The 19,942-nt window shown below is 42.8% G+C and overlaps 1 protein-coding gene across 1 annotated transcript in view; it reads left to right on the plus strand.

Moving 5' to 3' along the window:
- The window catches only part of NEK11 (NIMA related kinase 11), a 306,979-nt gene that overhangs the window by 236,938 nt on the left and 50,099 nt on the right, over nucleotides 1–19,942 (plus strand). Inside the window, 1 exon segment of the mRNA XM_082459368.1 lies at nucleotides 16,570–16,666. Within this exon segment, the coding sequence (XP_082315494.1) occupies nucleotides 16,570–16,666 (97 nt within the window).

The raw sequence follows: 19,942 nt of genomic DNA on the forward strand, positions 1-19,942 counted from the left end.
GGAGCTGGTTTGGTGGTGCTGAATTCTCTTAGCTTTTGCTTGTCTGTAAAGCTTTTGATTTCTCCATCACATCTAAATGAGATCCTTGCCGGGTAGAGTAATCTTGGTTGTAGGTTCTTCCCTTTCATCACTTTAAGTATATCATGCCACTCCCTTCTGGCTTGTAGAGTTTCTGCTGAGAAATCAGCTGTTAACCTTATGGGAGTTCCCTTGTATGTTATTTGTTGTTTTTCCCTTGCTGCTTTCAATAATTTTTCTTTGTCTTTAATTTTTGCCATTTTGATTACTATGTGTCTCGGTGTGTTTCTCCTTGGGTTTATTCTGTATGGGACTCTCTGCGCTTCCTGGATTTGGGTTGCTATTTCCTTTCCCATGTTAGGGAAGTTTTCGACTATAATCTCTTCAAATATTTTCTCTGGTCCTTTCTCTCTCTCTTCTCCTTCTGGGACCCCTATAATGCGAATGTTGTTGCGTTTAATGTTGTCCCAGAGGTCTCTTAGGCTGTCTTCATTTCTTTTCATTCTTTTTTCTTTAGTCTGTTCTGCAGCAGTGAATTCCACCATTCTGTCTTCCAGGTCACTTATCTGTTCTTCTGCCTCAGTTATTCTGCTGTTGATTCCTTCTAGTGTAGTTTTCATTTCAGTTATTGTATTGGTCATCTCTGTTTGTTTGTTCTTTAATTCTTCTAGGTCTTTGTTAATCATTTCTTGCATCTTCTCAATCTTTGCCTCCATTCTTATTCCGAGGTCCTGGATCATCTTCACTATCATTATTCTGAATTCTTTTTCTGGAAGGTTGCCTATCTCCACTTCATTTAGTTGTTTTTCTGGGGTTTTTTCTTGTTCCTTCATCTGGTACATAGCCCTCTGCCTTTTCATCTTCTCTATCTTTCTGTAACTGTGGTTTTTGGTCCACAGGCTGCAGGATTGTAGTTTTTCTTGCTTCTGCTGTCTGTCCTCTGGTGGTTGAGGCTATCTGAGAGGCTTGATGGGAGGCTCTGGTGGTGGGTAGAGCTGACTGTTGCTGTGGCGGTCAGAGCTCAGTAAAACCTTAATCCACCCCAGATTTGTTTTTTCAAATATTATTGGTGTACAACTGACCAAAACAATGTAACTATAATCTAAATGTTATCAAAATAAAAGTACAATTTTTTTCAGGCATACAACATAGTAATTCGATATTTTTCCCCCTTTTTATTGAAGTATAGTTGATTTACAATCTTGTGTTAGTTTCAGGTGTACAGCACAGTGATTCAGTTATGTGTGTGTGTGTGTGTGTGTGTGTGTGTGTGTGTATTTTATTTCTTTTTCAGATTCTTTTCCATTATAGCTTATTATAAGATATTGACTATAGTTCCTTGTGCTATACAGTAGGTCCTTGTTGGTTATCTATTTTATATATAGTAGTGTGTATATGTTAATCCCAAATTCCTAATTTATCCGTCCCCCACTTTTTTTAAAGAGTGTTTTATATATAGCCTCCTAAATTTTCTTCTAGAATTTTTATTGTCTTATTTTTCACACTTGATATTTTTAAATGAGTAAAATCTATTTTTTCCATTTAATTTAAATTCTTTTTTGTTATATTCCAACTCCCGGATATTATTTATTTCTGACTCTATTTTTGGCCTACTGGTCTAGCTTCTTAATCCTCTGTCAATACCACAGTGTTCTCATTACACTGCCTCTATGGAATGTTTTAATGTCTGATAAGACAGTTATCTTCTAATTTTCTTATTTTTTCAAATATTCTTATGCTCTGACATTCATTTTCCCACATGAATTTTAAGATTCTTTATCCACCTCCAAAGGACACCTACTTTTCCCTATTAAGGTCTTTATGAATACTTAGCAACACCGTACTCTTCTATGGTGACCATGAAGCAACACAACAAACAATGATTTCAAAACTGGTTTTAAGGGCCTTCCCTGGTGGCGTAGTGGTTAAGAGTCTGCCTGCCAATGCAGGGGACATGGGTTTGAGCCCTGATCTGGGAGAATCCCACATGAGGCCGAGTGGCTAAGCCCATGTGCCACAACTACTGAGCCTGCACTCTAGGGCCCGCAAGCCACAACTGCTGAGCCCTCGTGCCACAGCTGTTGAAGCTCACGTGCCTAGAGCCTGTGCTCCACAGCAGGAGAGGCCACCGCAATGAGAAGGCCACACACCACAGCGAAGAGTGGCCCCCACTCGTCGCAACTAGAGGAAGCCCGCACACAGCAACAAAGACCCAATGCAGCCAAAAATAAAAATTAATTAATTAATTAATAAATTTAAGAAAACAAACAAAAAACTTGTTTTAAGGTAAATGCAGAAACATTTTTCATATATTATTCTCTTATCCTGACCCTCTGTAAAAGCTTGGTGCCTAAACTATGGCTGCATTAATAACTACTCAGAAACGCACTAGCTGAAAACAGCAGTAGTCCTCTATTACCTCTCGTGGTTTCTGCGGGTCATGAATCCAGGGGCGGCTTGGCTGTGGGGTGCTGGCTCAGGTTTTCCTGCGAGGTTGTAGTCAGATGTCAGGACCGCGATCATGGGAAGACTTGACTGGAGCCAGAGGATGCCTTTCCCAGGCAACTCACTCACTCACACAGTGAGTTGGTTGGGGCCTCAGCTCCCCTCCACATGGATCTCCTCACAGGGTGGCTTGAGCATCCTCAAGGCCACTAGTGATGGACGTGGGGTGCGGTTACTAGGCTGCCCCTGGCTGGGGCCCCATCCCTGCCTGGACGGCCTCCTCGAGCTCCACTCTTCCTCAATACAAGCTTTTGATAGTAAGTCTGGGGAGGACATCAGAGGCTGGCCGCATGCCTGCACCCTGACAACACGGAGACTGGGAAGTGACTGTCAGGCATCTATAGCTGCTTTAGTGGGAGCTGGCCTCTGCCTCATGAAGGAGAAGATTCTCCTAAACAGGAAAGGGGAATGTGAAGTCCCAAATAATAATGACTATCTACTATGGTAATGGACTTTCTTGTGATAAAGATAGACCTTAAAAATGCCTAGAGATGTGGAGAGATGGCCCTGGCAGTGTCCTATGGATATAGCTCCTCTTTCAGTTTTCACAGGAGTAGATGATCCAGGTGGTTGTTCTTCAGTTTATCTTCTGTGCTGCTGACTGCAGAGGGAGCCATTTGCTTCAGCAGCAGTTGTCAGGATTGACACTCTAAGGAAAGGTGAGAAGCTGTCCTGTGCTCTCACCTGAACAGAGGACCACAGCAGTGCCAGCTGGCAATGGGCGCTGTGGAATGCCTGCCTGCAGAAGCAAAAAGCCTGGTCCTGAATCTGCTTAGCTGAGTGCTCAGCTGAGACTCAAATTCCACACCATCAGCTTAGGAGAGGAGGAAGGGATGAGGTCCCGTCTCATCCACCTCAACCCCAGAAGAGGCTCAGTAATGCTCCTCGGTGTGTCTGATTGCACGCGGCACAGACGGCCATTGGCGTGCCTTCCTGGGCGAGGTGGCTGTTAGTGGCCCTAGTAAATGACAAGTCAACCTGGCCATTTGAACTTTAGATAACTCATTCTCCAAGGAGCAACATCAAGCTATTCTATCAGCAGTGATTATACACCAGACCAATTGCTTTTTGAGGTTACTTCTGGTTGGGTCAGTAAAAGTGTGTCACTGGCTGGAGACTGTCCACTCATTTGTTAGGGCAGAGGGTTTCTTATGCAGTTCATTTAAAAGTTCTATTAGGTTATTTATGCGAAAAGCTGGAAATGTAAGGCTGCATCACAAACGATGATATATTTATCGAGCGTTTCCTGGCATAAAACCATCATAGGACTCACAGAGCAGTATCAGACATAGTTCATGTTTTCGGGGAACTTCCAGGTTATTAGGGGTATCACCATCTCTAGACCAAATGACTAGAACTCCAGGCAGGAAGTGATGAACTCCAGGTGGTGGGGCAGCATGAGAATCACCAGATTGCTGGGCACCACCCCTAGAGATTCTGATTCAATAGATTTGGGTGGGGCACAGAAATCTGCATCTCTAACAATTTCCCACGTGATGCTGATGCTGCTGGTCCAGGGACTTTGAGAACCACTGGGCTCTCACATCCAGCCAAGGCTTTATAAAGACAATTCTTATATTGGACATTTTCATAAATTGAATCAAGTTTTTAATAAAGATGCCTCACATTCCATCTTTAATATATTTATGACCCCATTGAAGAGAGTGTTACTTATAACCTAGAAAAAGGTTTGCTTTCGACATTTAGGTTAAACTAACCTGAAAGCATAAAATATTTTTTGACTCAGCAAGTCTATGTCTAGGAATTTATCTTAAAGAAATCATCAGAGTTGTGTGTAAGGAGAAATATATACAAGGATTCTCATGGCAGTGTGGTTTACAATAGTAAAAATTGAGAATCAAAATAAATGCCTAGCAATGGGGGCTGGTATATCTTCTAGAACAAAGAAGTTCTTCTCAGTTTATTAAAAATGATGATGTAGTTACATATTCATTGGCATGAAAGGTGTTATAAATAAACTATAGTTGATAGACACACACACACTGGAAATACCAAAGTGATAATAATGGTTCTCAGAGGAGCTTTCCCCTTCCATGTTTTCTAATTTATCTGCAATGACCATGGATGACTTCTGTGATTCTTTTCTACTGAAAGAAGAGGGGAGTGCTGATGTACTTACCTTAAGTATTTGGGTCAGTTTGAAGCCAGCCCAATCTGCTGTTACAGAAAAGCAGGTTTTGTTTCTAAAGCCAAGATTCTCCACCATTGGCAGCCCAGAATAATGAAACTCCCAAACACTGGCTACAGGGTAAGCACAATTGAAATAGTTAGGGTCTGGCCTCCACACACCTCTTACCCTGAATGCACATTTAATTGTTGTGCCTCAATCCTAAAATAGACACTCCCTCCCCCTTTTTTTTAATTGATAGTTACTATTCTTAGAGGTGTCTTCTGGTATATTCAAAAGGAAATAAACATTGGCAAACCCCTGAACTCCTGTTGTTTTTAATTTTCCATACAATTCAGTTGAATATTTGTTGTGTGAAATAACCATGGAGTAAAAATAGAGTTTATTTATTTCCTATCTTCTGGTATTTATCGTCTCCCCGTGAACAGCAGGTTTCCTTTTCCAAGCTGACCCACCTTTTTTCCAACTGATTAATTCTGGTAGAGGCAGTGAGTTCTGTTCACTCATTGAGAAGCTACCCTGTGCAGAGCAGCGGGGTGGGTGCTCTGGGGACAAGGGAGACAGTGTCCTCGTACACCTGGGCCTTTACCGACAGCAACATACCTTCACAGAGATCATTGTTTTTAAGCTTTGCTAGAGCCCTAAAAAGCAGATTTTTGTTTCTGTACAGGTGAGGAAACTGAGTCAGAGAAGTTTTGTAACGGACCAAACATCACAGAGTCAGGATTCAGACCCCAGTCCACTAAGGCAGCTCACACACTCATCCTTATGTGCCCTGGCTCCCTTCCTACTGGAAGCATCTGGAGGTTGTTCTCTCCTGGGCCGTCTTCTTCCCTTTCCTCCTGTCTGCTTTCTTCTCCAGCCTCCTCCTGGGGTTTGGCTGGGACTCAGCTGCTGCTGCAGGGTTAGCAACAACTTCCTTAGGTGGTGACTTCTGCCCTGTTCCTACAGAAACAATTCTCTGAAAGAGCTGGGGTTGGCGGGGGGTGAGAGGAGGGTAAGGATGGTTACATTGTCATTTTTGTTATCACTCTTATCAAATACTCAGCTTGTTAAAGGCTCCAAGACAACCACTTCCATGCACCCCCCCCACCCCCCACCAAGCCCCAGTCCCCATGTGTCATGGCTTGGGTTCTTCAGGAAGCAGCCTCTGACATGGAGCTGAGTGGGCAGGACATTTATGCAGGATTGGTCCCTGTGGACAGGAGAGGAGGAAAGCAGGATGAGGCAGAGGAGAAGTCGCAGAGCAGTGGGGCCTGACAAGACTTACCCGAACTCATGGGGCGCTCAGGACTCAGGATTGTTTGCTCAGGACAAAATGACCAGAGCTTCTACCTCGACCGTGACCAGTTGTTAAGTGTGGGCCACATGGGAAGGGCGTGATCTTGGGCAAGGCAGCTCTGCAGCTGAGGCAGCTTCTGCAGGGACCACAGCTGCAGGCTGTCTGTGTCCCCCACTCCTGGCAGCTGGGCAACATATCCTTCCTTGAAAGGAGATCTGGGTGGTACAACTCCATCTCTGGGTGTTGGGATAACACAGTGAAAACGGAGACCAGCCTTCTTCAAAGATTCTTAGCCAATTGTATTGACATCCTGAGGTCCAGTATCATCATAGGAGATGCTTGAGGAAAGTCTTCACAAAAACATGGGTCAGCTAAGCCTCTCGGTAAGTGGAACTGCTCTCACAGCGTCCTGCTGGTTCACAGCCTCTCCTATAATAAGCCACGGGGCCATCATCGGAGAGGTGGAGACATGACGTGACAGATGCAATGTTCTCTCCAAATCTGAGCCTTTGGAGGAGGGGTTTTGTCTGCTGATCTCCTGACTTTTCAAAATCAGCACATGAAAATCCTTATCTGGATGTGGCACTTCTGTGGGGGATTAGAAAGAGCACTCACTTGGGAGTCAGGAAACCACGGCTCTAGTCCTGCCTTTGCCCCTCCCCTTACAGCTCTGTGACATTGGCCTCTCTGGGCCTCAGTTTCCTCATCCGTAAGATGAGGGAATTTGGCTTGAAGAGGTCTGTGATCACCTCCAGCTTAGAATCATGATGATTCTCCATCATCTAGACCAGGGGTTGGTAAACTATGGCTCACGGGCCACATCTGGTTCACTACCAGTTTCCGTAAATACAATTTTACTAGAACACAGTCATGCTCGTTCATTTACCTGTTGCCAGTGGCTGTCTTCAGTTGAGTCATTGCAAGAGATATTCTTTGGCCTGCAAATTCTAAAATATTTACTACTTGACCCTTTACAGAAAATGTTTGCCAGCCCCTAGGCAAATCTTTGGTCACGTGCCATTCTAACGAGTAGGAGGAGAAAGAATGAGGGCCATGAAGACGTGCCATTGCAATAATCTGGGCAAAGAGGGTTGTCTGTCAAGGAATTGCTATTCCCTGAGTATTCTGTAGGCAATTGAGAGAAAGAGGAGGGTTGAAGGAGATTAGGTGAGAAGCATTCTGAATGTGCTGTGCAACAAGGACAGTGTCTGCAAGGATTCCTGACTAAGCAATGTGCTGGGAGCTTAAGGGAGAGCTCGTTTGCCAAAATATCCACCCCTGCACTGCCTGCATCAGCTCTTCATTACCCATATGGTAGGGTGTTTAGCAGGGAGGGTAAACACAGGTTTTTGTTTTACAATCAAGGTCATTTGTCCAGCAGCTGGAATGAGTAAAGGGAGATTTTGGAAGAAATGAGAGAAGAATTTCTCTCTGCTGGTGAAATGTCAGGATCATCAAGCTGTCACACCTTCAGGGAAAATAGCTCTGCTGTAAGAGACCACAGAAGTAGGAGGGATCCTGACAATATTACTATCATGAGCTGTGCTTTACATTCTTAAGAAACACAGCTTCTAGTTGCTTAATGTCTCTTTATATCATTTTGCTTTCATCTCATTGTCAAAACACTCCCATGGGTGGTATCAAGTGTTACAAGCCTCACCAGCCAATATTTCACAGTTGTTCCTATTTCTACAGGAACAACTTCAGGATGGCAGTGCCTGATGTTCTATAATGCCTGTAACATTTATCGTTGGTCCCAGCCATTTGCCTCTTAACATTTGGTCCCTTTGATTGCTCTTTATCTTTGTTAGTGTAAGTGTTACCTTCCCAAGTAAAGTCTGTAACTCTGGAGGTCCAGGGATATGTCTTATACCAGATCATAGAACGTTTGAAATGAAAGAAGGCCCTTAGTCTAGTGAAACACTTAGATATACAGTGAGGAAACTGAGGCCCAGAGAGGTGACTGGAGGGCCATGCAGCTGGTGATGTTAGAAACAGAATGATAATTGTGGTCCCCTAACCTGAAGGCTGGTGCTTTTTCCATAGATCCTCATTATACCTCTTTGTAGTCCCTGTACCAGGGTACATCTCCTCAGTACTACTTCTGCTGATTATCTAGATAGATATCCTGCCTTCCCCAATTGATTGCAAGCCCTTTACAGGTTAAGGGCCACAGCTACTATTTACATTACCTTTGATTTTAATTCCCACCTATTGAACATCTAAAATATATGGTTTACCTTAAGAAACTTGAAAACTTGATTGAATTAAACCTAAAGCAAGCAGAAGGGAGAAAATAATAAAGGCTGGAGTGGAAATAAATGAAATAAACAATAGAGAACATCAATGAGACCACAAATTGTTTCTTTGAAAAGATTTTTAAAATTGATCGATATTTAGCTATACTGACCAAGAAAATAAGAAAGAAGACTCAAATTAAGAAATCAGGAATGAAAGGGGAGACATTGCTACCACCTTTAAAGAAATTAAAAGGATTATAAGGGCCAAAAAATTAGATAATTTAGATGAAAGAACAAATTTCTAGAAAGATGCAAATTACTGAAACTGACTCAAGAAGAAAAAAAATCTGAATAGGCCTGTAACAGATAGGTCAAATTAGTAATTTTAAAGTTCCAACAAAGAAAAGGCCAGGCCCAGATTGCTTCACTGGTGAATTCCACTAAACATTCAAAGAGGAATTAATACCAGTTTCACAAACTCTTCCAAAAAATAGAATATGATAGAACATTTCCCAACTCATTGTGAGGCTGTTCTTTAATACTAAAACCAAAGACATCACAAGGAAAAATAAAAACAACAAACTATGGACCAATATTCATTGTAGATATATATGCAAAAATCATCAACAAAATACTAGTAAAGTAAACACAGCAATAGAAAAAGGATTATAAGGATTATATAGAAAGACCAAGTGAGATTTATCCGAAGAATGTGAGGATAGTTTTACATCAGAAAATCAATTAATGTGATACACCATGTTCGTAGACTAAAGGACAAAAACTATATGACCATCTCAATAGATGCAGAAAAGCATTTAACAAAATCCAACACCATTTCTTGATAAAAACACTCAACAAACTAGGAATACAAAGGAACTTCCTAAACCTGACAAAGAACCTCTGTGAAAATACCTACAGCAGCATTACTCATAACACTCATTTTGTCTGTCCATTCATCTGTTGTTGTAGAAACAGCTCAAGTGTCCATGAACAGATGAACGGATAAACAAATAGTGATATATACATACAATGGAATATTATTCATCCATAAAAAGGAGGTCCTGACACAGGCTACAATGTGGGTGAACTTGAAAACATGATGCTCAGTGAAATAAGCCAGACACAAAAAGACACATATTGTATGATCCCACTTACATGCGATATCTAGAACAGTAAAATTCACAGACACAGAAACCTATTAGACATCACCAGGGGGTTGGGGAGGGGAGAATGGTGAGTTATTGTTTAATGGTTACAGAGTTTCTGTTTGGAGTGATGAAAAAGTTTTGGAGATAGACACATCATGAATGTACTAATGCCATTGAGTTGTACCCTTAAAAATGGATTAAGAAGTTCAAAAAACAGATGTACAGGACATAATCTCTGTGGTCAAGGAGTTACTAACTAGTTGAAAAGGGTAGGGGAGCGAAGAGTATTGGGAAACAAAACCTGGCGAGGAGCACCTTGGCTGACACCCAGCGCAGTGGTCGCCATGGAGTGGGTATTCCCTCTAGGACGATTAAACATGGGCAGCCAGCATCTAGGCCTGGTGTCAAGTTCCAGCTGCGTAGGCTATCAATTGTGTGAAATGAACATTTCAAACCTCTCTTTACTCCTTGAAAAATGAACCTACTTCCTAGGAACCTTCCATGAGAGCAGGTAAGATGCTTAGCCCAGGGCCTGGCACTTATTCACTGAAAAACGTTTAGCCGTTATTGTTGTTGCTGCTGCTGTTCATGATGAATTGGAATGAATTTGTATAGAAATGACACTTCAAAAAGGCAATAGAAATACGAGTCACACCCCCGGGACAGGAGGGTGGAGGAACCCAGGACGGAAAGGTGGGGGGGACAGTTGACACATGGGAACAAGGAAAGGGCAGAACAGAGGGAGCCGACCATGATGGTGAACAGATTGGAGTAGAACGTGAAGGGGACGGACCCCAGGCTGAGGGACACAGGAGAGGAGAGGGGAGTTGGTTTTCGAGAAAACTCATCGTGAACCACCAAGTCCTGACATCTGCCTGCAGGTACGTTTTCCTAGAGCAGAAGGTCCTCTTGCTCCGGTGAAGCACGATGGGGAGGGAAAAGGGAGCAAATGCTCAAATTGTCCATGTGACACTTCCTGTCACCGCCTTCTTTTCCGAACGTCTGGCCCTCTGTTTTGATGCTGACCTATGGTGAGCTGTGAGCACGGTGCCCTCCTCTGCTCAGGCAGCATGATTGGTCACTCCCTGTATTTTAATGGGGTCATAGTTCCTCCTAAGGAGCAGATAGCCCAGGCAAGGAGTGGGTGGAAGAGACAGGACGTGGCAGGACTTGGCTGCCGACTGATCCCCTGCTGCCCTCTGGCTGGAGTCACAGCCAGGGAAGACCCGCTGGCTCCCAACCACACAGCACACACTGCGGGGCTTTTCTCAGAGGTGCACGGAGAGGAGTATCTTCAGAACTTCCCACAGGCAGGATAGAGTGGTCAGAGATTTCTCTAAAATCTACCCCCCACCGTGCACACAACCACCTTTAAAAATCACCATAGGTATAACCTCTGATGACTGGCTGGTGGACATTCTTCAGTCTTAGAAACCCTGAAAGGAGGAGAGTGCTGTCTAAACAATGCTTCTTGTCAGGATTCACTGTTCTTTAGAAAGAGCCGGAGGTGAAGCAAAGGTGAGGACCAATCAAAGGTAGTCAGAAAGGGACAGACTCAGTAGAGAGGCTGGGTCCCCAGCCTATGGCTCAGAGAGCCCTGCGAGAGGTGACAGTATAGAGTTCCCGATCTGTGACGCCATCAGTGCCCCTGACATTGTGTGGGCATCTCACACGTACATGCTGTTTCCAAGTGCATGAAAATGCTGTTGAAATTAACAAAGAGAAAATTAATTGTAAAAAAATCAACATAGGGATTGAGGATTCATTGATTTTTTGAAAACATCTAAGACGGCAGAGCTCTGGAATCAGAGCTTCACGTGCGTGCAACGAGCGTAGGGCCCCAGGCCCAGGAGGGGGGCCTGCACTTGGGGTTTAATGAAATTCCTAATAATTTTAATTTTGAATTTGTATTTTATAAATGAAGTCTGATGGGACAGTGGAACACATAGCAGGGCCTTGGAGCCTTGCTCAGGAGCTGGCTCCCTGGAGAGAGTCCTCCGACAAGCACCTACTCCTTGATACTACCCTCCCCTCCCCCCTCTCTCCCCCCACTGCTGCCTCTACTCCCTGGGCAGGGGGCAGCTAGGCATGGCTTCTGGAAGGATGGGATCAGGGAGTCCCCTGGGTCCCTGTGAGGGTCTTCACTCCTTGAGAGCATCTAGCCCAGTTCCTGAGGGAAGATGACATGAAGTAAAAATCCTGTAAGAAACACCATGGCAGGTCCCAAGATAGATGCAGAAAAAGAAACCAGCTTTTCTCTTGCTTTTTGAACAACGGACCCTGCATTGTCATTTAGCACTGGATCCCATGGATTACTAGCTAGCCTGTCACATTTGCTACTCAAAATGTGGTCCCAGGTCCAGCAGCACTGGTGTCACCTGGGAGCATTTAGAAATTCAGAATCCCAGGCCTGACCCACACCTACTAAGTCAGAATCTGCATTTTAACAGAATCCCTAGCTGATTCATATCACATTTGAGCAGGATCTCTGGCAGTGGCCTAGAATGTACTCTGGGACTCAGTGACCTCCTATTAGATGAAACCTGTGACTTCATCTTTATTGTGGTTGTTGAATGTGCTGTCCTTTTCTTTGACAATAAAGCAAGTGCTATTCATGTTGGAAGGTGGGATGGAAGGAGAGAGGCTGGTCAGTAAGAAACACTGAAAAAGGAATTGCTCTGAGCACCAAGCTTCGCCAGCCCTGTTGCTTGAAATTCTCTTTGCCCCGTCCTCTACCCTTGCTTGGGCTCAAGGCTCAGCATCTTTCCCCGTGATGCTGAGAGCCTTACTGAGGGTAAGAGTAGCCAGATTAAAATAAGCTGCAACTCTGGTGAAATTGCTCTGACCTTTATTTGCATAAGCCCTAAGGATTGCCAGCTCTCTCTGGGAGAGATGGGGAAACATCGCCTTCCTTTCCGTCTTGGCAAAACTGATTTTTGAGCTTGCATGTTATTTGACATGGTATGCTTGTTGTTTTAGTAACTTTTCAGGTTCTAGGAAAGATGGTTATAAAAAGCAACCAACATGAATATGAAATGAACCTCTCTGCCTCTCAGTCACCCCCCTCACAAGAGCCTTCCCTGGAGAAAAGCAACCATCGGGCCAGAGCTGTTAGGAGAGGACGCTACCGTGGAGCCATCTCTGGTGACAGAGGCTGAGGCAGGTTTCTCTCAGACCTACCTGTGATATACCAGGAAGGACGTGTGGTTTACTTAGATAATTGTAACGTGCCCTTTACAAAGTTCACACCAGCGATTCCGCATCTAGAGATGGAGCCTGAGGAAAGACCAGAGATTCTGACAAAGTGAAGCAAGACAGAATTCATCTTGATGGTGTCTGTAAGAACAAGAAGTTCAAAGTGGGGTGCATGCCCCCAAGGGGGTGTACAAAGAAGGGCAGTGTAAAAAATAATAGAATTTGCATTTAATCTTTTTAAATTAAAAATATAGGGAAAAGGCTTTACTAATACACAAAATGCGAGTTGGCCCTCACTTCCTCATTTGGTCCCCAAAGCAGACAGTCACGTGTTATATGAGGGAAAAGCTGGAGTTTCACAGCGTGGGTACCTTCTCTGACAAAGCAACTACGTGGATATACAGTAGTTTATAAATGAATCTTAGGGCTCAAAGTTTTCTCCTGATGGGATGAGGCACCTTGTGGGAGGTCTAAGGGATGGAGACACAGGACTCTGCCCCCGTCCCTCACCCCACATGAAGATCTGGCTCTGATGACCCAGCCCCTCACTTGGGGGCAGCCTTAGCTTCTTAGTGGGAAAGGAATGTTGTTTCAGTTGGTGGAGTATTTCTTTCCCATCAGTTCCAACATGTTCTGTAAGAGTTTCCAGGGTATCTTGGTAAAATTGTGGCTCTCTTAGCGGATTTCCTAACTCCGCAGCTTTCATTAACAACTCTTTACCTTCTGACCCCAGCTTTGGCCTTCTGCTCCATTCTGCTGAAGTTCAAGGCTGCAGATGACCCCCTGGTCAGCATCTTGCCTTCCACTGCAAAAATGCTAGTGCTCAGGTGTGAGGTTAAGATAAAGGGAAAACTAAGCTTATCAGAAAAAATTCCTCAGTCATCAGAGCAACCCTGCTGAAAGATACTGGCCAAAGGCTCCCCAAGAATGTTTTCTTTTCTATAGATACATTTTCCCCTGCGTATAAAAAGCCCATCTTTTAAATAATGGTGTTTGTTTAAATAATACTTTTTGAGAAAGGCTTTGTCCTGGAATTCCTTGTACATATTAAAACTGTAAATCATCTTGTCATTTGGAATAAATCTCTTTATTATTCATCTCATAATTGAATTTATCTCTAATTAATGTGGCATTACCTTGTGGCCAAGGTGGATTAGCTTTTGTCTTCTTTTTTTTTTTTTTAAACATCTTTATTGGAGTATAATTGCTTTACAATGGTGTGTTAGTTTCTGCTTTATAACAAAGTGAATCCATTATACATGTACATATGTCCCCATATCTCTTCCCTCTTGCGTCTCCCTCCCTCCCACCCTCCCTAACCCACCCCTCTAGGTGGTCACAAAGCACCGAGCTGATCTCCCTGTGCTATGCAGTTGCTTCCCACTAGCTATCTATTTTCCATTCGGTAGTGTATATATGTCCATGCCACTCTCTCACTTTGTCCCAGCTTATCCTTACCCCTCCCTGTATCCTCAAGTCCATTCTCCAGTAGGTCTGTGTCTTTATTCCCGTCTTGCCCCAAGGTTCTTCATGACCATTTTTTTTGTTTGTTTTTAGATTCCATATATACGTGTTAGCATACGGTATTTGTTTTTCTCTTTCTGACTTACTTCACTCTGTATGACAGACTCTGGGTCCATCCACCTCACTACAAATAACTCAATTTCATTTCTTTTTATGGCTGAGTAATATTCTATTTTATATACATGCCACATCTTCTTTATCCATTCATCTGTTGATGGACGCTTAGATTGCTTCCATGTCCTAGCTACTGTAAATAGAGCTGCAATGAACATTTTGGTACATGACTCGTTTTGAATTATGGTTTTCTCAGGGTATATGCCCGGTAGTGGGATTGCCGGGTGGTATGGTAGTTCTATTTTTAGTTTTTTAAGGAACCTCCATACTGTTCTCTATAGTGGCTGTAACAATTTACATTCCCACCAATAGTGCGAGAGTGTTCCCTTTACTCCACACCCTCTCCAGCATTTATTGTTTGTAGATATTTTGATGATGGCCATTCTGACTGGTGTGAGATGATATCTCATTGTAGTTTTGATTTGCATTTCTCTAATGATTAATGATGTTGAGCATCCTTTCATGTGTTTGTTGGCAATCTGTATATCTTCCTTGGAGAAATGTCTATTTAGGTCTTCTGCCCATTTTTGGATTGGGTTGTTTGTTTTTTTGATATTGAGCTGCATGAGCTGCTTGTAAATTTTGGAGATTAATCCTTTGTCGGTTGCTTCATTTGCAAATATTTTCTCCCATTCCGAGGGTTGTCTTTTCATCTTGTTTATGGTTTCCTTTGCTGTGCAAAAGCTTTTAAGTTTCATTAGGTCCCATTTGTTTATTATTGTTTTTATTTCCATTTCTCTAGGAGGTGGGTCAAAAAGGATCTTGCTGTGATTATTGTCATAGAGTGTTCTGCCTATGTTTTCCTCTAAGAGTTTGATAGTGTCTGACCTTACATTTAGGTCTTTAATCCATTTTGAGTTTATTTTTGTGTATGGTGTTAAGGAGTGTTCTAATTTCATTCTTTTACATGTAGCTGTCCAGTTTTCCCAGCACCACTTATTGAAGAGGCTGTCTTTTCTCCACTGTATATTCTTGCCTCCTTTATCAAAGATAAGGTGACCATATGTGCATGGGTTTATCTCTGGGCTTTCTATCCTGTTCCATTGATCTATATTTCTATTTTTGTGCCAGTACCATACTGCCTTGATTACTGTAGCTTTGTAGTATAGTGTGAAGTCAGGGAGCCTGATTCCTCCAGCTCCGTTTTTCGTTCTCAAGATTGCTTTGGCTATTCGGGGTCTTTTGTGTTTCCATACAAATTGTGAAATTTTTGGTTCAGTTCTGTGAAAAATGACATTGGTAGTTTGATAGGGATTGCATTAAATCTGTAGACTGCTTTAGGTAGTAGAGTAATTTTCACAATGTTGATTCTTCCAATCCAAGAACATGGTATATCTCTCCATCTATTTGTATCATCTTTAATTTCTTTCATCAGTGTCTTATAATTTTCTGCATACAGGTCTTTTGTCTCCTTAGGTACGTTTATTCCTAGATATTTTATTCTTTTGTTGCAATGGTAAATGGGAGTGTTTTCTTAATTTCACTTTCAGATTTTTCATCATTAGTGTAAAGGAATGCAAGAGATTTCTGTGCATTAATTTTGTATCCTGCTACTTTACCAAATTCATTGATTAGCTCTAGTAGTTTTCTGGTAGCATCTTTAGGATTCTCTATGTATCGTATCATGTCATCTGCAAACAGTGACAGCTTTACTTCTTTTCCGATTTGGATTCCTTTTATTTCTTTTTCTTCTCTGATTGCTGTGGCTAACACTTCCAAAACTATGTTGAATAATAGTGGTGAGAGTGGGCAGCCTTGTCTTGTTCCTGATCTTAGTGGAAATGGTTTCAGTTTTTCACCATTGAGGACAATGTTGGTTGTGGGTTTGTCATATATGGCCTTTATTATTTTGAGGCAAGTTCCCTCTATGCCTACTTTCTGGAGGGTTTGTATCATATATGGGTGTTGAATTTTGTCAAAAGCTTTCTCTGCATCTATTGAGATGATCATATGGTTTTTCTCCTTCAATTTGTTAATATGGTGTATCACATTGATTGATTTGCATATATTGAAGAATCTTTGCATTCCTGGGGTAAACCCCACTTGATCATGGTTTATGAGCCTTTTTATATGCTGTTGGATTCTGTTTGCTAGTATTTTGTTGAGGATTTTTGCATCTATGTTCATCAGTGATATTGGCCTGTAGTTTTCTTTCTTTGTGACATCTTTGTCTGGTTTTGGTATCAGGCTGATGGTGGCCTCGTAGAATGATTTTGAGAGTGTTCCTCCCTCTGCTATATTTTGGAAGAGTTTGAGAAGGATAGGTGTTAGCTCTTCTCTAAATGTTTGATAGAATTCGCCTGTGATAGCTTCTGTCTTCTGATTGCCCTTGCCTGTTGCCTTGAAGTTGCTGAAGTGCTGATGGGTCAGTAAGGGCTGTGCATTGATTTTCAGGCACAAGGACTGTCACTAGCTCAGCTCCAGACACACTAGCAGGACCACCAGTTTTCAACAGTGCAGCATCCAGGGCCAAGATGAAACGCATGCGGGAGTACGTAGCCTGTGGCCTGACCCCTTGGAGAGTGCAGTGTGTGAACGTATGGAAAGAATGTGGTCAGTCATGTGGTGCCATTCCGTTTGGTCACCACAAAAATCACAGCTGTGCTTTTCTAGAAGCAGTGGTGAATGGGGTGTGCACAGCTCAGTTGAAGAGGCCTGAATCTGCATGCAAGTTGCTGGCTGTGGTCTGAACGTGTTCTCCCCAAACTCACATGTTGAAATCCTAACCCCCAAAGATGGTATTAGTAGGTGGGGCCTTTGGGAGGTACTTAAATCATTAGGGTGGGGCCCTCAGGAGTGGGATTAGTGCCCTATAAAAGAGGCTCCAGATTGATCCCAGCCCCTTCTGCCATATGACAAGGCCCTAGCTATGACCCAGGAAGAGGGCCTCACCAGAAGGTGGCCACGCTGGTGCCTTGACCTAGGACTTCCCAGCCTCCAGAACTGTGAACAAAAAAAGTCTGTTGTTTATAAGCCACCCAGCCTGTGCTGCTTTGCTGTAGCAGCCCAAACAGACTAATCACCTGTTATAAACTTCTTGGCAGGGAAGATACCCCGGCCTCCTAATCTAACTTCTCCATGTCTCCAGATCAGGGGTGGGAAACGCTCCCTGTGAAGGGCTAGATGGTGAATGTTTTAGGTTCCATGGGCCATATGATTTCTGTTACCATTACAACTCTGCTCCTATAACACAGAAGCAGCCATGGACAATGTGAATTAATGAGTATGGGTGTGATTTAGTAAAACATGGTTTTCAAACTGCAGGTGAATTTCATATAATTTTCAGGTGGCACAAAATATTATTTTTCCTTTGATTTTTTTTCAATCATTTAAAAGTATTCAAGCAATTCTTAACTCACAAGATGTACAGAAACAAATAGCAGGTCAGATTTAGCCTGTGGGCTATATGGTTTGTGGACCCCTCCTGTAGATGTTCCAACTCAGAAGCTTCTCTCTAAAATCTACTTGCTCTGTTGGTGCTGGTTGAATAGTTAGGAAGCTTGGCAAAAATTATTTTTCAGTCGATGTGCATTTATATTGTTCTTGCAATGCAACACATCATCATATAGGCTGATGTTTGGAAACAAAGGAGAAAAAAAGTACTGAAAATTATTTCCAAACCTCAAGCTGATAATGTGTTTAGATGCCGATTGTTTTCAAGTCTTGCCTGTACCTGAGTGGTAACCTAGTAACACAGTCACCATGGCAACAAGAGAGTCCCAGGATCTGGAAGTGAGGGAGTTGGAACTAAACTTTCCCACCCCTCCCTCATTCCACCCGTCCTTGGTGGGAGGAGATTATGGAGAAGGCTTTTGTTAAGCTCCCAGTCGATAATTTTCAAAGACAAGAAAAGCAACTTGCTTATTTCACCCTTAAAATTTAATAATGTGGTGTTGTCAGATTTTTGATCTAAGACTTCATTACTTTTGCAAAGTATACAACATCTCACTTCCTAGCACACTACAAAATGCTTTAAATAATTAAAATGAAAGCAGTTTTGCCAAAATAAGTGACCAAGATGCATTCCAGTGAATTTATTCCCGATTTGCTGTTTTCTTCCTTACTGCTTGACTGAATTTGACCAAATGTCTTCTGGCTCACGGATACAGTTTGGGCTACTCCCCCATGGATGGTACTGCTCCTCTGGCAGAATAATGTGCCATCCCCTTATATTCCATGTCACGAAGTCCCACACCATTCCAGAAAAGGTGAAGAGGAAGTTGAGGCTGCAGGGCTGAGGATCTTCTGAGAATGTTGTGTTTCCTCAGGTTCTAAGACTTAGAGGACAGCCAGAAGAGGTGGAATCTTGCCTTCTTTCCCTACATGGTAGTGTACTGGCCACATCTTCAGCAAGTGGGCAGCAACTGTTGGGATGCAAAGAACAATAAATGACATTTGTCCCCAAGGACATTATAATGCAGGGAAAGCACCAAACTTCAAACTGAAAAACTAAGTAACAGCACAGTGGTTATGTAATCTGAGGTGACGGTTAAAGAAAGTATCCAAGTGGGACCATAGCCATGTGCCAAACAGAGCAGATGGTGAGAGCGTCAAGGTGAGAAAACGAAGTCGAGGATGTCTCTGGGGGAAGAGGGAACTTGGCCTCGGCCTTAACAGAGATGTAGGATTTGAAGGGTAAAGAGAAGGGGGTAACTGGAGGCCAGCACATTTGGAGTCCGAGTCTTAGTTTCACCAGTAGATGGCTTTCTGAGCTTAGGCAAGTGGTTTTTTCTGAGGTTCAGTTTTCTCATCTGCGAAATGGTCATCATATTATTGCCACAGCTGAGTACCTAGGAAGTGGACTTGGGGATGGGGATTTCTGTGCAGGAGGTCTGTGAGGGGGTGTCTTTGAGGCCAACATCTGCAGAAAGGAGGGCAAAGGATGCAGACTGGGCACAGTGACATGCCAAGCTGTGATGTGGTCTCAGTGGAGGTCTCTGCTGATTCTGCAGAGAGCTGTAAATCTGGGCCGGCCCTGCAGGGCTCCCCTGAGTTGGGGGTGAGAGGGCCAGGCCTATATGATCCCAGGTCAACCAAGCACTGGATGTGGGCTACCCCAGAAAGGGACTGTGACAAGGAATTACTCAGCCAAGTCAATCCCCACAGGGGCTGACGGCGGAAGGCGAACCCCCAGGGGCACCCCCAGCAGCTGGGGAGTATGCGCAGGGCCTGCTGAGATGAGTCAGTGACTTAATACAAGTAAAACTGATACATACGAGAGGCATTCTTAAAGAAGAATCAAGTATTTGGTACCCAACTCTAAAGAGTAAAGAAGATAGCTTTTTATTCAAAAGGCTGTAAGGAAGGGAACACAAGGGATGTATTATAGGGATACTAATTGCATCAGGTAAATCAAATTAATTTTTTTTTGAAAAATGTCAAGCTTAAGAAGAGTTGTAAGAATAGCACAATGAACACCTATGTCTGCTTCATCTAGATTTACCGATTATTATTTTGCCACATTTGCATAATCTCTCTATATCTATCTATATAATATATATAAATTATTGTAATTATTTTTACAGTGTAATTTGAGAATAAATTTCATTCACCATGATTCTTTACTTCTAAATATTTAAATGTACAACTCCTAAGAACAAAGACACTCATTTATAGAATCATAGTAAATGATTAAATTTAAGAAATTTCACATTGATATACTATTTGATATACCAATCTATATCCAAATTTTACCAAGTGCCCCAATAATGGCCTTTATAGCAATTGTTTTTTCTGATCCAGGATATAAACCAGGATCACACATTTC

This window comes from Balaenoptera physalus, assembly GCF_965194825.1.
Source record: "Balaenoptera physalus genome assembly, chromosome: 4".
NCBI classification, from domain to species: domain Eukaryota; kingdom Metazoa; phylum Chordata; class Mammalia; order Artiodactyla; family Balaenopteridae; genus Balaenoptera; species Balaenoptera physalus.